The sequence below is a fragment of the Haliotis rubra genome, unplaced genomic scaffold (assembly GCF_003918875.1).
Source record: "Haliotis rubra isolate DU_JTF1 unplaced genomic scaffold, ASM391887v1 Scf626, whole genome shotgun sequence".
NCBI classification, from domain to species: domain Eukaryota; kingdom Metazoa; phylum Mollusca; class Gastropoda; order Lepetellida; family Haliotidae; genus Haliotis; species Haliotis rubra.
Window position 1 is genome coordinate 501229 of NW_025767331.1, and position 18077 is coordinate 519305.

At 39.7% G+C, this 18077-nt stretch overlaps 1 protein-coding gene across 3 annotated transcripts in view; it reads right to left on the reverse strand.

Annotated features, from left to right (window-relative positions):
- LOC124256386 (CD109 antigen-like) overlaps positions 1-18077 on the reverse strand; it is a 62749-nt gene that overhangs the window by 29268 nt on the left and 15404 nt on the right. The window contains exons 15-20 of one of the 3 annotated variants that reach the window (XM_046690390.1): positions 17180-17371; positions 15440-15589; positions 15125-15193; positions 14913-14946; positions 11907-12038; positions 11542-11707 (exon numbers count right to left, since the gene is read on the reverse strand). In XM_046690390.1, the coding sequence (XP_046546346.1) occupies positions 11542-11707; positions 11907-12038; positions 14913-14946; positions 15125-15193; positions 15440-15589; positions 17180-17371 (743 nt within the window). The remainder of the gene's footprint in view (positions 1-11541; positions 11708-11906; positions 12039-14912; positions 14947-15124; positions 15194-15439; positions 15590-17179; positions 17372-18077) is intronic. The other 2 variants (XM_046690392.1, XM_046690391.1) reach the window with 2 other exon arrangements.

Genomic DNA, 18077 nt, shown 5'->3' on the forward strand with positions numbered 1-18077 from the left:
ATTCTTAGATACAAATGGACTAATTATGCATTATCTGTTTAAAGAAAAACATTTAAAACAAACTGACGTGTTTATTAAACAGAAGCATAAAAAGCACTTTTGTGGGGATAAGGTTAAGGTCGATTTCTTAAATTTTCTACCCCTTTGATTTTTCTAAACTTTTGTATTTTCAGTCTTATATACCCCTACTTTGAAAATAATCATTTCTTTTGCAAAGAGTTGATGGTTGACCTTATATTTCGGTTAGAATGACTGAACTAAAATAGCAGTTTAAGATTTTACAGCTGTTGACATAACTTGTTTCATTAAAGATCAATGTGGTGGATATTGTTGCCTTCGCTCGTAGATATTCTTAAATTTGTCACACATTTTAGAATGTTTCAAAAACAGAATCTGAAGGCAAAATATTCGGGGAGTAATTTCTTTTAATTCAAACGGAAATATAGTCAGAGTGAGCAGTTGCCAATCCCGCAATATCCAAATATTAAAATAATTCATATGAGTGCCTATGAAACCATGCCTTAATTATTTTAGAATTTCTCTAAAGAGATGGGACCTGGAATTGACTTCTATCTCGTTAAAGTCTATGTCACTACGTAATCACGTGAGATAGTGCGTGCGCAGTCGATCTTCGGTGTGACGCAGCACCGCGCTAACGTCAAGCCGCTAGAAGTTAGCGCTGATCACGTTTCCTAGCAAACGACGCGTTTGCTGCTTTATTTACCACCTAACAACATCTTGATTACAAGGTGATTGTTGTTCTACATATAACACCTCACGTAGGTAGTTATGTACACTGTCAATTACTGGTAACAACCAGAATTTACAGTTTCGTCGTACCACGAGGTCGGATGGCTGACGAACTTGATTTGACTGAGAATCTCCTCAATGAGGATATTGGCATTTATGACGCCTCTACAATAAAGCCTAGCCAAGCAAAAATCTCACTTTCTAATGCTTCGTCTGTGCCAACAAATGAAATTGTTAAAGCACTAAAGACTATGCAGGCGGCGATGGATGAACAACTCGACAGTGTTGCATGCTCAGCCAATGACATGAGCACTGCTTGGAAACAAGCCCAACAGCCATCGTGTAGTAACACACGTAAACGAACTTATAATGCCAGTCGCAACACGTCGGACAAACACAGAAAGACACAGAATCTCCATGACCAGTATCGTGAAGGGAGTAGCGAGTGACGGTGAAACGCTCGTAAAATCTAGAACTCGACCTTACGACGTTACCGTGTAATCAAGCAAATCTGAAGTTCTTGCCGAACTGGACCAAGAGCTGGAATGTGTCCAGACAGGACCAGATGTGAACGCCAGTGTGGCCAGTGTGATTAACAAAAGGTGGGACAAACGTTTTGAAAATTCTGAAGGTTAAAATGGACAAATATATCCGACCAGGCAATACAGAGATCATACGAACCCCTCGAGTAAATGTACCCATATGGAAGTCGTTATCACATAACCACAGGCGCCAAGATATTCGCATGCAGAATATTCTTGTAAATCAGTAGGCGCAAACCTATCGCATTGTTTCAATGAGTTATATTCTAAACTCAAGCCTGAATAAAATAGACATGGACGTGCTCATAACTCATCTAGGTGACGCTATGGCTATCTTGGGTACTGCGCAGTTTGATTTATCTTTGAGGAGGAGAGAACTCATGAAACCTGCTCTGCACCAAGACAATAAAGGTCTGTGCAATTCTGATCACCCTGTCACCGCTTTCCTATTTGGAGACGATCTTCAAAAAGAATGAAGGACGTTATGGAAACTAACAAACTTGGCTTAAAGGTTGCTGAGCCGCAGTACACGTCCAAGCATCAATACAAGGGAGACTACTCGTCCCACTACAGACAACGGGATTGTCGCCGAGCTGGGAAACCACCACATCGGAAACGGCCACAGAAGTTCAGACCAAAGATGGCCTACAATCAACAACATTGACACGCCTGTTGATAAGGTCAGTGTTCTCAGCATTCACGAAGATCTTAGTGATTTAAAATACTCTGCTGAAACTAATTTATCCAAATGTGAAGGTGGTCAACTTGCAAACCATGTTGATCAGTGGGAAATGTTGACAAGTGACCCCGAGATTCTTGACACAGTAACTGGCATACATGTTGAGTTTGACGATGAAGCGTCAATGAATGTGAATCCACCAAAATTACGTTTCTTCAAATTTGGAGAAAGTGTCATTGAAACTGAAATTGAACTATTGCTTGACATACAGTTTATACAAACCGTTAGGGAGAAAGGTGATTTTATACCCAACATCTTTCTAAGAGAAGAGCGAGATGGAAGTTATCGCATGATTCCGAATTTGAAACCATTGAATAAAAGTGTCAAGTATTATCACTTCAAAATGGAAACACTGCAGTCTGTATTGAGATTAATCACAAAATTGTTGGATGGCATCAATTGATTTGAAAGATGCTTACTATTCCTGCTCAATTGCCAAAGAGCATTAAAATACCCTAAATTTGAATGGAAAGGAAAATTCTATCAATTTGTTTGCTTCCCCTAAAATGGTTTAGCATGTTGTCCAAGAAACTTTTCAAAACGCGTGTCAAGGTGGCATGCAACAAACTGTTACTGAGAGATAACTATCAGAGAGCGTGCAGAGGTTATTGGCTCTCTCAATAGTAGCTTTCCCGGGGTTATGTATGGCCCACTGTACTACAGGCAACTTGAAAAGTCTAAAACATTGTCCTTGAAGAGTAATTTAGGATGTTATGAAGCAAAACTGTCATTAGACTCCTGCTCTAGAAATGAACTTCAGTGGTGGATTGACAATGTAATGGATTCTTATAATGTTATTCAGAGGAATGAGCCTGTACTTGTCATGTTTACTGACTCAAAATTGGTTGGGGAGCGGTCCTAGACTCTGTTAGAGCAGGTGATAGCTGCACTGAGATAGAGAATAAACACCACTTCAATTACTTGGAATTTAAAGCAGTGTTACTAGCATTGAAAGCATTTCAGTCAAAATTGAAGAATAACATGTTAGAATTATGTCTGATAGCTGTATCATGTTTGAACAATATGGGTACCTCTCATTCTACTGAATGTAATTCAGTTACAAAAGAGATTTTGGAGTTGTATATTGCAGCTAATATTTTGATTAGTCTTGGTCATATTGCAGGCAAGGATAATCAGCAAGCTGATAAAGAGTCAAGACAAATTAGAAAGCATACAGAGTGGAAACTTAATTCCCAGATGCTTTCTTAAGCTCTTTATGTTATGCTAAATGTCTCTCCTAACATTGACATCTTTGCCACAAGACACAATTACCAGTTTGCCAAATATATGTCATTTAAGCCAGATCCAGGTTCATGTGCTGTTGATTGTCTGATTGTACTGTTGCACTTAAAATCATTTCCCTGTTATGACTCAATCTCACACAACTGACACTTAAACTAGTTGTGTTATTAGCCATTGTAACTGGGCAGAGATGTCAAACCCTGCATTCATTGATTGTAGATTCACTGAAATTCAGTGCGGAACAGTTTGTTGTATATATTCATAAACTCTTAAAGCAGTCAAGACCTGGGTTTCACCAAAAACCTATTGTGCTCAGGAAATGTTTATGTAAACAGTGTTACATTAATGCCACTGCAGCCCTCAGGAAGGCTACTAGTGAGTTATTTTTGAGTTATCAGAAACCGTTCAGACCTGTTAGCAAGGACACTGTTTCCTGGTGGATTCGTCTGGTGCTGTCTGCATCGGGTGTGAATACAGAACTGTACGGAGCTAACAGCACACGTGCAGCCTCAATGTGTGCGGCAGCACAGCACCGTGTGCCTGTGTCTACCATTGTGAACAGTGCAGGCTGGTGTAGTAACAGAACATTCTCTAAGTTCTACAATGTTCACCTTGACGAGTCAAGTACTGATGACTGTTTTGCTGAAAGTTTGTTGTCAAGGTTTAAGCAGGTGTTACAATATCGCGCAATGATTACTCCCAAATGACAATGGACAATAAGCGCTCCCTGAGACGCGCATGCGCTGTGCATAACCATGTGCGCTTGAGCAGACGCCATCGTTGTAATGTAACTTGTTTGTTTACATTAAATCTATGAAACTTGACGCCTTTATCATTCCATAACATGGTGTCAGAAGTGGAATATCGTAGGAAACAAGGGACACAGACAAGGTGGATCACGGAGCAGTGTGCCACATGCCCAGCAGCGCGGACATAACAACTCACCCCAAAATTGCGGCAAGTGTGGTCACCCACAGCACACAGGCCGAGCCAAATGCCCAGCCAGATTCAAGCGATGTCTAAAATGTCACAAGATAGGACATTTTCAACGTGTGTCGCACGAATGATGTGAACGAAGCGACTGACAAAACTGACTTATTTCCTAGGATCTGTCCCGTGTGAGGAGACAGACGCTTGGTTCATCAACCTAGCGATCGGAGGAAAGCCTGTCACATTCAAGATCGATTCGGGTGCAGACATATCAGTGATCTACGAGGACACATACAATAGCTTTCCACTGAAGCCGAAACTGGAAAACACTCCTAGACAACTCGATAGCCCAGGGGGAAAACTGGCATACCTTGGTGAATTCGTCGCCGACACATCCCTAAATGGGGAGGAATACAGTTTTCGTGAAAGGTATACTCTCCCAACTTTTGAAGACGTCATTCCGAAACTGAACGGCGCACGTTTCTTCTCTAAACTGGACGCACCAAGCGGATTTCACCAAATTGCATTGCATCCAGACAACAGTCTCCTAACGACCTTCATAACTCCCTTCGGTCGTTTCTGCTTTAAACGAGATTCCTTCAGAATAACATCTGCTCGAGAGATCTTTCAGAGGAAGATGTGCGAAGTACTCAAAGGGTTGGAGGGCTCAGAAGCCATTATGGACGATGTCTTGATCTGGAGTCAAACTGTCGAGGAGCACAACAACAGGTTGAACAGTGTTTTCGAACGAGTCAAACGCTCAGGTTTGAAATTGAACCGGGAGAAGTGTGAAATCCGGAAAACATCCATCAGCTACTTTGGTCACGTGATCAGTGAAAATGGAGTCCAGCCTGATCCAGGGAAGACTCAAACTATCAGAGACCTACCAGCTCCAACAAATATCACTGAACTGAGGCGAACTATGGGCATGATCAACTATCTGGGACGATTTTTGCCAGACCTTTCATCAGTTCTTCGTCCAATGAGTGACCTACTGAAATCTGATGCAGTATGGACATGGGGTCCTGAACAAGATGCAGCTTTCTTGAGAGTCAAAGACATGCTGACAAGTCCAGCTGTTCTACAGTTCTATGACCTGGAGAAACCCACAGTTGTGAGTGCCGGTGCAAGCAGCTATGGTCCTACAACAACATGGCGACCAGATGTTGCCAGTAGCATTCTGCTCACGGACCTTAACTCCTGCTGAGACCAGGTACTCTCAGATCCAGAAGAAATGCCTAGCGAGTGTATGGGCTTGCAAGAAGTTTTCAAGATACCTGTATGGACTGGAGTCGTTCCGACTACTGACAGACCATAAGCCGCTAGTACCCTTGAGTCCGTCATCGAGACAAAACCCATGTCGGACCATAAACTCACAGAGATTCTGGAAGCCACGACACAGGACAAGACTCTTCAGCTTGTCATGTCGCTGACTAGGAATGGTTGGCCGACAGCATACAGAGATGTGCCAATACCAGCACAAGCGTACTATCCTGTCAGAGGTGAACTGTCTGTATCCAGAAACATTCTACTGTACAGGGACAGGATTGGGATCCCGGAAGTGATGAGAACAGATATTCTCGATAGGATTCATGAGGGACACCAGGGACTGACAAAGTGTCGTGAACATGCAGGATTGAGTGTGTGGTGGCCGGAACTCAACCAACACATTCAGGATAAAGTATCCTCCTGTACATTTTGCCAGATCAACCAATCAGCCCAGAGAAAAGAGACACTACTGCCAGGTTCCCTTCCCGATCGACCATGGCAGAAAGTCGCGGCCGATCAATGCACAATCAAGGGACTCCAATACCTTTTGGTGATTGACTACTTTTCACGATATCTCGAAGTAGTGTATCTAATGGACACTTCATCGAAAGGTGTGATTGGCAAGCTCAAGTGCATATTCTCAAGATGGGGTATACCAGAAGAGCTAGTTACAGACAACGGGCCGCAGTTCGTAGCTCATCCGTTTGTGCAGTTCAAGAATCAGTATTGATTCAAACACACCACATCTTCACATCATTTCCCACAAGCTAATGGGATGGCCGAGGCCGGTGTGAAAATAGCGAAACATGCTCTGAAGCAGACTGATCCATTCCTTGCTCTGTTAAGCTACAGGAGCACTCCGATTCAGTCAACGGGGAAGAGTCTAGCACAGTTGATCTTTGGGAGGCAACACCGTGGGACCCTCCCGACGCTAGAGAAGGTGTTGCAGCCTAAGTGGCCAGATTCCCATGCTGTGCGAGCCAGTGATAAAATTCAGAAGGAGTGTTCAAGGAAGTTCTTTGACCAACACCACAATGTGAAATCTCTCCCAGAATTGAAACCTGGTGACGAAGTTCGTCTCCAGATTGATTGGGAGAAAAGTTGGAATACGCCAGGTGTTGTTCAAAAATGTGCCTCAGCGGCAAGATCATATGTGATCAGAACACCTAAAGGTGACCTCAGGCGTAATCGCAGACACCTGCAGTTGGTGTCGCCAGGCAGTGTTGACATCACTCCTGAGTATAATGTGTATCCTCCTATTTCTCTGGAACAGAACGCCAACCTCGACACTCCACAGAGTGCCGAACCAAGTGTCCGGTACCAGAAGCCGGAACCACTAGCAGTTACCAGTCAACCTGTGTTCAGGACATCCAGTGGCCGAGTCGTGAGGAAGCCACAACGATTCAATAACTATGTCTAGGGCTTAAGTCATCACGAGATTAGGTTATCAGAATAACCAAGTATTCATATCAGTGACTTTAAAGTTTGCTTATGTTTAAATGATAAGTCAGGAAGAATTTCCATTGGACTTTCAAATGAGCATTTGAATTTCAGTTTAAAGTTAACTGTTCAGCCTTACAGAAGTAAATCGAGTTACTGTTAAATTTCAGTTAATCTTGTTATGATCAGTCACAGGTATACAGGTCTAAAGTGTAAAACCAAAGGAATAAGTAATGCTTACTTACAAGAGATATCTTTTTTGTTTGGTCTTGAGTTGATGTTAACCATGGTAACAAGTTATCTCAAGGAAAGGGAGATGTTACAGTTTCGCGCAATGATTACTCCCAACTGACAGTGGACAATAAGCGCTCCCTGAGACGCGCATGTGCATAACCATGTGCGTTCGAGCAGACGCCATCGTTGTAAGGTTACATTTGTTTGTTTACATTTAATCTATGAAACGTGACGCCTTCATAACAGCAGGCTCGCTCGTGTTATAAGTGTTGATGAAGTGTTTTGTTTAGAACACAATTAATACTCAAAAGTATGAAACAATTGACTTAATCAAGATTAATCAAGCTATCAGAAGTAAACATTGTGAAGTTAACACTGAACAAATTGTTTGTTGATTATTCAGTTATATGTTTATGGACAGACTGCTTTAAAATCTGCCGTGACTTTAACGAGATAAAATTTAAAATTTAAACGAGGCTTACCTGTAAGTTGAAGTTTGATTATAATTCTATTGAGTTAAAGTCAGGACCGGGGGTATCAAGTACCCTCCCTTTCCAACACGCAAAAGAATTATACTGTTCTTAGTGTGTCCATTCACAGCTTTAGAAACTTAAGATCGACTGCGCACGCACCATCTCATTTGATTCCTCCGTTCCTGACTTCAACTCAATAGAATTATACTCAAACTTAAAAAAAAAAGCCAGAGGCTACGTTTGGTCATACCCTGGTCAGACATTATTCAGTCGGTAGTATCCCATTTTTGACAGCGCCTTGGTTACTGATCAAAACTGGGACTAACAGAATGGAGCAGGTTAGCCACTGTCAAAACCGGGAGAAGTAGCTTTACCAATTAAGGGTAATTATGTGAATCCGCTTGGGATTGATTCAATCACGATTGTTATTGAAGATAAGTACATGGGTGGGGTGGTGGGGTGGGGTGGGGTGCGAAGATGCCAGCCCTTTTGACCTGAAAGTTTTTTAAATGGCCAATTGAAACTCGGTGAAAATGAAGTGTGCATCCCTCCTTTCTCAGAAAGCTGTATCCGCCCCTGTAAGTAGCGGGAGAAGTTGGCGAAGTAGCTTAATCCACTTGGAAACAGAATAACTTACAGAATTCTCAGTTCACCTTTCATGTTACTGGAATGAATATTGAAACATATATACTGAGTCAAAAAAGAAACTTCACATTCTTTCATCAGGGCACTATAAAAGAACAAGAGATGGTAAGAGGGTTAAATTGTTATTATTTCATTGCTGAGATCTGTGTGATGTACTCGATACACTGACATTGCCATACTCAGTTCCATTAGGCTACACCGCCGTTCCAAAACATGGGTATACAGAATGTCAAGTCACAAGAATAAAAATGCGAAATTTCCCAGTTCAATATCGTGTATGGCCGCCCCGCGCATTCACCACTGCCAAACACCGTCTCCTCATCGACTGCCTGATGCTTGTGAACACGTGGTTGGGGATTCTGCGCCATTGCTCTTGCAAGGCAGCGCCAAGTTCCTGCAAATTCTGAGGTTGGTTCCTAAGACCACGAAGCCTTCTCCCAAGTGCATCCCAAACGTGCTCTATGGGATTAAGGTCAGGGGACCTCGATGGCCAATCCATGACGTTGATTCCAGCGTTCTGAAGGAAATTTCGTGTCAACATCGCGATATGCGGCCGAACATTATCATGCTGGAACTGTAGACCTTGGCCATGAGCCGCCATGACAGGAACGAGTTCAGGGGTGAGCACCTGGTCGCGGTAAGCAGCAGCTGTGAGGTTTCCACGGATGACCAGAAGTCGGGAGCCGTTGTTCCCACAGAAAGCACCCCACACCATGCACTTCCGCCCCCGCATCTGTCGACCTTCTGTACACAACATTGGGCATACCGTTCACGACGTCGTCTCCTGACTCTATGCCTGCCGTCCGCGAATCTGAGGGTAAACCTGGATTCATCGCTAAAGACGACTCGATTCCAGTCTCTCTGGGTCCATCGGAGGTGACGTTGGGCCCACAGCAGACGTTGACGTTGATGAAGCGGCGTCAATATTGGCCCACGATATGGACGTCGAGAATGGAGATTGGCAGCCCGCAACCGATTTCGAATGGTCTGTGAGGACAGTCGACCTCTAAACATCTCAGCCCTGGCTCGTGTAGCCAGCAGAAATCTGTCACGTAGGTGACGTAGGACGATTTGACGGTCTTCTGCTCCTGACGTCACACGTGGACGACCCGACCTTGGGCGATCAGAAGTGGTGCCAGTTTGTTGTAGACGACCTCGCAAGTCATACACAGTACGACGGCTGCATCCCATTGCTCTTGCGACGTCAATAACTGATCTTCCCGCTTGCAACATTCCAACGGCACGTTCACGTTGCACATTTGACAATCGTGGCATTGCAAGTACCGTTAGGACTGTGGTTTAAAAGTGTTTTTTCAATTCTTGAGGCCAATGCAAACACGTGCATATGAAGAAAACTTCGATGCGAAGATCACGTGATCGACTGCACGTGCAAAACCTGATTTGGCACTAACGTAATTTGCACGACGAATGGATGGGTTTGGGTGGGTTTTGCTAACGTTTTTCTAGAGTCGAAAGATAGGGATCCCATTTCGGATACATAGATGTATCATCAGAGAAAAACTATTCATTATTTTCCAAATTACATTTTGTGAAGTTTCTTTTTTGACTCAGTATATTTAACCCAGATATGATGTAATTCTTCTTTGACATCAGCAACTTTTCAGGAGGTTACCAGTATTTGAAGACTCAGTCAAGCTACTGTTTATTAAGATGATAATTTGGTTTTGGACAAATTGTTCAAGGTTTGTTAATGGTTATTTGGAAAATGAGCTTCATATTCAGTTGCACACTGGTTTGCAGGAGATGAAAGCTTCAGGATATTTTCATGTCTGTTTTCCTAAACTTTTGTCATGACTTCTACCAAATTTTGAAACATCTTTGATATATTTGTTATGACACTAGTAAGTATCCCAGAAAAGGAAATAGATCAAAATTAGTGTTTTGTCCCTTGGGGATATGGTCTCTGGTCCAGTAAAACAAAGATTATCATTGTTTAAGAAGCACTAAATTTGTCAATATGTAATTTTATTGATAAAAAGCTTTGAACGTAGTTTATATTCTTTGCACCTTATTTACATTAGTAGTTAGCAGTTAAATATCTCTGAAGAAAAAGCAATATATTTGTATTTTAGGTAACATTCTATTTCAATGCTAGCTAATTGTTTGGATAAATGTGGATCAACTGTTCAAAGATTAAGTTATGCTTTGATTTGTTTACATTAATATATACAGACATAAGGTGCACGGAGTAGTAGACAGGAAACATTTTTCTGCTTTGTTTTTATTTACCATTCTTTCAATTCATTAAAAGATATTCAGATTATTGATTCAACTAAGTTTGAACGGATAGATAAATAAAGGCGCCACGCGCAGTGTTGACAATTTATTTATAGATACCGAGCCGATCTGCAACTTGAACATGTGGTTGTGTTCACGATTTTTATAAAATTACGATGGGAATTTATTTTAAAAAAATATTGAAAAAATAAATAAAAACTTCAGTTACCCTTCCCCTTCTAATATCTTTGACGGACGTGAATTGCCAGATAGGTTAGAAAGAAAATACGCTTCCCACTATCATTAGTTGGCCGGGACGAATTTGTATCGGGCATGTAACTCATTTTCACATTGAAATACATTACAAATCAAATACATGTACGTATAACTTTCCTCTCTAAATATCATTCACAAACGACGGATCAACAATTCGCAATCACGTATCGCCAGCGGTGACGCCATTCAGATTAGTCAGTGGTTGTCCCCCCTAACGTCAAAAACGAAGTGTGTGGGGTTTATCGACCGGGACTGGATCGGTCTATTCAAAGATACCTGCCTTTATAAACACTTGCAATATATGGCGGAAAGTTCACTTCGGTGTTCATGTTTGCGTCTTTTCTGAAACATTCTAAGTGACTCTTGGGTTATCGGCGACTCATTGGTGATATGAATAGGACTTTAAACTGATCTTTCAACGTTTGAACATCTCCTTTCCTTGCTTGTTCTTTTAATTCGCTCTGAGGATAGCCATATTGAAGACTGTATCAAACCATTTATTGGTTAGAACATTGGTGGCCATCTTTCACCTTCATAGATGCAGTGATTTTAACGAAAATATTTATCATCGCCGCAAGGCGGACGAACAGGCCAGGATATAAATCTATATTTAGCTTTCCTACTATGACAAAAAGAAAATCTTTCTCGTCTACATATGATAAATTCAGATCAATTTAGCAACAGAAATATTTTGAAACCGTGACAAATGTTAAAATGAAATGCTATTACGAGCTAGAGTGTGCAAGATGATTATTTGTTTTACCCAATCGTAATCCTTTTCCAGAGGAGAATCTCTGGAAAGTTTGATCGCATCCTTGTCTTTGGCATATTTGTGAACCCGTAAAACGACGCTAGGCCTGCATGGATGTTGAAGCTACCACCAGTTATAAGAGGAATTCTCCTAATGGACTGAGGCTGTAGGATAAGTGCTAAAAAGGCAAAAATATAATGTCAGTATTTCAGTAGTTCTGAGACGTTCAAGTTCTTTTGGTTGAGGCATTTCGATTGAAAAAAAAATCTATATCTTTCTGAAATTTACCATGAGAGCACATCGATGAATATAATTAACATTTGATTATCACTAATTCCAACATACACACCATGTTTTGAAAGAAGATCGACACTTACAAACATAATCGTGTTTAATTTCGCAATGTTTTCCAGTATAGAGCGGGGGGCAATCACATTTGAACCCTGGTATCTCATCGACGCATGTCCCTCCATTTAGACATGGTTGTGAGGTGAAGCATTCGTTTATATCTACATAAAAATAAATCACATTCAGCATTCTCGAAGAAGTCATTAGTGAACTGTTAAGTCACGAAGTTTCCACAGTTTCAGACAATTTAAGATCAATGTCCAATAAAGGTAAAAATATTAAGATATGGCAGAAATTGAACTTTGAAATTATATATTGATCCCTACTGTTCACTAAACCTGTAGGAAATTCCAATTCATTTCGAACACAAGTGGTGGAGTAATGGGAATAGTTAGTTAGAAACATCAGGGTACTACCCTGGCCGGCAAGGTGTGTCTTCATCTTATTTTACACCTGTCCAATAGTCAGTGTACTATGCAAACCAGTCATATGGTGGATTTAAAACAACACATCGAACTTGATATGATAAAGAAAGACTATTTTGTTGCTTAGAAAATTGAAATGATGCACTCAGTTGTATCATGATGATCACAAAGTATATAACATTTTCAAAGCCCAACTATGAACAGACAACCCCATACAACACATTTTCAAAATGATATTGAAACTGCATACAATTTCGATAGATTAATTACAAAATGAACTTCAGACAAACAGCCTGTATTTCAATGTCTTTAATGTTTGTTGTGTACTGCTAAAAAGCACCACAAATCAAAAATAGATACACAAGGGATGATGTCGACGTTGTTTTCGATGTGTGAAACTGCACTTTGTTCATCTCACGGTGCCTCTAGTATTTGTAAATCTTAGCTCTCCTTACATGAGTCCACAATCCCCTTATTGATTCTGTGACTTTGCAACTTCAGATTGCTCTAGAAAGAGACGCATTTCTGTGTATTTGTATCTGTTTAGGACTTGTACTTCCATTTGCCCCAAATCGAGCACACAATCCAGTGATTAATATTCTCAGCAAAGCCCCGCCTCACAAAGTACTGAATGGATCAGAAGGTCGGTCGGTTTTTCCTCTGGTCGTGTTAAGCAAACGATTATGCAGTGGTGTTAGCTATTATCCTGCTTGGCGATCAGCATAATAGGGATAAATGAATGGGTTTGTGAAGATGGTGTTTTAACATTTATCTGTAGGTGTAGTAGTTATTTCTAGAGTTTGGAATGGTTGAAAGAGATTTCTGAATAGTATGGTTTTGTCATATGTAAGTATAATCATAAGAAGTTTTCATTTCCACATCAATTACGTTGACCAGAAGAAAAATCTAGAAATGTTGGGTTTTGTAAGCACATGACGTCGTCAATATATTTATAATAATATCTGTCAATATGTGAAGGTCAAAAATCACGCCTAGATCAAAATCAAAATATGACGAATAGAGGTACTTCGCTATATATACGAGTGTCTGCCAAGTCTTTATTCGACTCCAGAAGAAAACATATTGTAAAATTTGAGAGAAGGTGTTGTGTAATGTTGTTAAAAAACAATCCTTTCGAAATGATTTCTACTACATCAAAAATCAAAAGTCGTTTAGGCTCAGGTTGTTATAAAAAAGTTGTATAAAATGTGTCGAGTTTTGAGAAGAGGACTGTCGGATTTCATTGTTGTAAATACGGTTTGAAGTATTGAAACAAAAACAAGCTATCATAGTCCTCTCATTCAATGGGTGGTTTCTCACTCTGACGTTATTATTGCTATGAAGGTGTGTTTTGTTAATTACATTAATTACCTTTTTGTTATTATGAGTCACAAATGTTTAAAGCACTGAGAGTGCATCTGAACTCGCATCCTGAACTTAGGCTGTGTACTTTCACCTGTTTAGTAAATGAGAGTTACCTACCCTTCGCTATGCTTCCCGCAAAGGATCGAGAAGCCATTCGATGAGTGTGTTACAGCGTAGATTTTGCTGGATTTCTCCAGAACTGTATAATAGGTATATAAGCGGTGGTTGTTGAGATGTACAAGGACTGCTTTGAATTTACGCTCAACTGTCTGCTAACATAGGTGTTTTACCACTCAAGAGCTTTACCACTCGTCTACATTGATCATTCAACAGCTGTCAACAATTTTCAAACATCAGTCAGTACATCTGTTTACCAGAAATATCAAGACTTTAGTGAGTTTATATTTTAAATTTGTGGCCCAATGTTTTAGATTTGTGCTCCAGTTATATTGTATTATAAATCTGTATTGTCATTCATTGTAACCTTGGTTGTTTGTTAATGTATAATTGAATATTACTTGTTTGTGTCTTACTTTACTGGTTTAAAGGAGACTCACAAGACTTTTTGTCACGGTAATTTCGTGTGCTCGAGATTTTATTGATTCACAAACTTGTTGCACGTGTCGATGCCCTCCGGGAAAAGTGTTCAATTCCATTCACTTAATTTCTGTGTTAATATCTGTATTTGTTTACACATATTCTACCAATGTATGTATTTTGATTTCCTATTTGCACAATTTTCACATCTACGAGAAAGTAATTATCCCCCATTCGTAGTTCTAACAATGTTATTCTATGTAATACATGTTTTAAGAGAGAAAAAGAGATGAGTCTATCACGAATCACTCTGAACACTGCAACTACATATCATAATATATGTGCAATTTTAGGAAAATTTGATTAAAGGAATCAGGAAGTTATATCCTCACAGTTCCATTTAGTCCCAAGGTTCGTAAGGTTAATTCAATATCTAAAAACATACCTTACAAATATATAAGAACTAACCAAATTCGGTATCATTGTTTAAAAATCAAGTTGCGATAGAAACTAAATGAATATATGTTCAGTCAATACAACGTGCACACATTTGCAGTGCTAACGGGTGAAAACGTGACAACTGTTTGTGCAATCAGACTCTCTCATACATGTAACGTATATTCTTATCGCTTCGACAGAATGCTTTTAAAGTAGATGTTTATCTATAATGTTTACACTGAACATAATACCTTTCCCACATATATTTACCTGCTTTTTGTGTCCAAATAGATATTCCAGTGTTCTGAAATCGTAAACGTTAACAGTAAATAGTGTATGTTAGTTTTAGTACAGTACACGTGTGGCATCAAACACGGCACACAAAGTCACCAGTGCATCCAACAGTTTGATCAAGTGTGTGAATAGTTGTATAGAGTAATGTAGACAGAATATTGTTGTAGGTAGAAAAGTATCATTATCACCTTCAGAAGGGCTGTGCTGTCAAACGTGTTCCCGACAGAACCGCCTTTTGACAAAAGCAGGTTTTTATACTAAAAAAAAAATCATATATCAATTTAAATGAATTATATTTCCACTTTTATTGTCTGTATTACCTCTTTTCTTCTAAGGTTATTCCGAATCAAGTGTCTATTATTTTAAGAAAAAAGTTAATGAAGGCATTGGTAATGTATTTGTAAAATATGACGGACAGCTTTGACATGTACGACAACGAATTTAGAAATTATTCAATATGGTTGAAATCTACATGCATACAAATATATTTTGAATCAACCTACCCTGGGTCCCGTGACTTCATTTTCATTGCCTAATACGAGGACACTTTTATCAACAGCCGTGAGGCAGACTGTGGTTCCAGGCACGCCTGATACAGTGAGAGTGATGTTGTTGCCTGGACTAACTTGTGGTTTCTCGAAGCTTATGTGTAGCTACAACATAATTTCATAATGAACAGCAATAACGGTATTTTCCCAACATTTCTACAAATTGAAATCGACGCAGCACAACTGTTGTCTAGTAGACACTTTTGCTGTAGTATGATTGTCGATTTCAAATTGTAAATTGTACCACCAACCAAACTACGATAACTGGTAATAAAAGTAAAGACTTACTTTGTAGGGTAACAAACGAAATGAAGCGAACCTTGCAAATTTTAGTTCTTGGTTCCATTGTCATTATAATTTCGACTTAGTGACATAATATGTACAAAGCGGAATTTTTCCAGCTGTTAACCATGAAATCAATGATTCACACGCAGTGAAATATGCTTTTAATACTGAAGGGACAGTAACCTACTCTAAATATAATTACAGTGGACTCTGTATAATCCGACATCTGAATTATTCGACAATCTGTCAATTCCGACATATTTTTTTGGTCCCGGCAGCGTTCTTCTATATTATCATAATTTGAACCTTGAATTATCCGACATCCGTACATTCCGAATTCCAACACCATTTTCTTCTCCCAATGACACTATCACGCTGTACAATCCGACATCCTCTCCCCATATTGGACTTGTCAATGGCCAGTTGACAACTAACATCCTGTAACTGGTAATCTCTTTGGTCCCAGCACTTGCTAATTATAATATAATAAATTGGGAGGTAATTAGCAGTGTGAGAACGGCTGTACCGTTTTTACAAGCTGAGTGAACAATGTGAGGACCTAGGTATGTAATTACCTGACTCTATGTATAATCCGACATTTTTTCCCGGTCCCACTGAGTGTCGAATTAAACACATAGTCCACTGTATAACAAAAGTCTGTGCAAGGATGCGGCCGTCATACTAGCTGTTTGAGGATATTATTGTAATATCTTATCTGCGAAACAGCGAAGTATTCTCCCAGTTCGGGCTAGAATATAGACTATATATCCGTTTTGTTTCTATAACATATATATGCCTTACTCTCTAGACGTTTTCGGGGCGGTGGAATAGCCTTGTGGTTAAAACGTTCGCTCTTCACGCCGAAAACCCGGGTTTGATTTCCTACATGGGCACAATGTGTGAAGCCCATTTTTGGTGTCCCCTGCAGTGATATTGTTGGAAACTAAACTCATCCAATCTAAACGTTTTCACTATTAAATCCATCTGTCTTAATTAACCACCAAAATAACTCTTGATAAGCAGATCAACAAATAAACTGGATAAGAAATATTTGAATTAACCATAGAGAACATATAATGTCAATGCAACATAAAACCCTACAAGTAGTTTTTATAGCCATGTGGCCATGCAATATTTAAACAACCTTGACAAAGTTCTTTATTCAAAGTTTCACATACCGACGACAGAAGACTGTACAATTCACAATAGGCGTACTAGGATTTATGGTTCCGGGGCTCCTTTGACGAAGCAACCTTTACTAAGGTTAACCCTAACTCCCATTATTTAATATTGCACTATGGTTACCTTAGTGACTTACAATCACCTTAGTGCTTTGTGAAAGGAGGCCCTGATGATTGGAAAATAGAAAATGGCTGGTTTTGTTTTGAGAGGGTTTCATTTTTTTCATACCTCATCATTGTCAGAGCTACCGATATTCACATGAATCCCATCAGAAACTGCTACGCCGTCCGGTAGGAAGTAATACACAACAAAGTATGCTTCTGGGTACATATCTGGTGTTATGTGGAACTGTGTAGTTAATGAAGAATTCCTGTTGGTGGCTATGATGCCGTCGTAAAAGACCTCGTGGCGTACTACTATCTGGAAAACACATGACTAAACTTGTACTTTGTCACTTATCATCATCCTTTTATTTCATTTACAAATGTTAACATTACCGTTAACACTGAATGTGAATGATTTCCACATTCCGATTATTGATTCGATTATAAGTGAATTTATACAAAATGGAACTTTTATATTCATCAAAACCGCACTTTCAAAACCAAACAGAAATTCACCATAGTAAACATGTTGCACCTTTAAATTAGCTTGTACACTGTATGGAAAAGGAAATTATGTACAAATACTTGACTATGACTAAAAACGAAGCAAAAAAGAACTTGATATCCGATGGTGATGTAGCATAGGTTTGTTTTGGCTTTCAGCCTACTAACGTTCCGATAAATTTCATAATTTGATGGTCAAATCCACATTGAAGCGTACACTTTCTTTTGCCGTGTAGGTAGCCATGCAAAAATCACTGATTATATAATCCATAAGAAATCTCTGCTAAAAGTGGCTTGTAGAGTCCGACTATATCATGACCATGTGTTTATGAATCAGTATCAAATGGTGATGTGGTGTTCGCGAAAATGTAAGCGTATCCTGACCCAACCGGGACATGCGTCATAAACATTGATAAAGGCTAGTCAACTGTTAATCTGAAAACATTTTGGAAATTTTGGTATAAGTCAAAATAAGGAATTGCTTCGGACATAACTTTTGCCACTAATGCGTCAAAGTT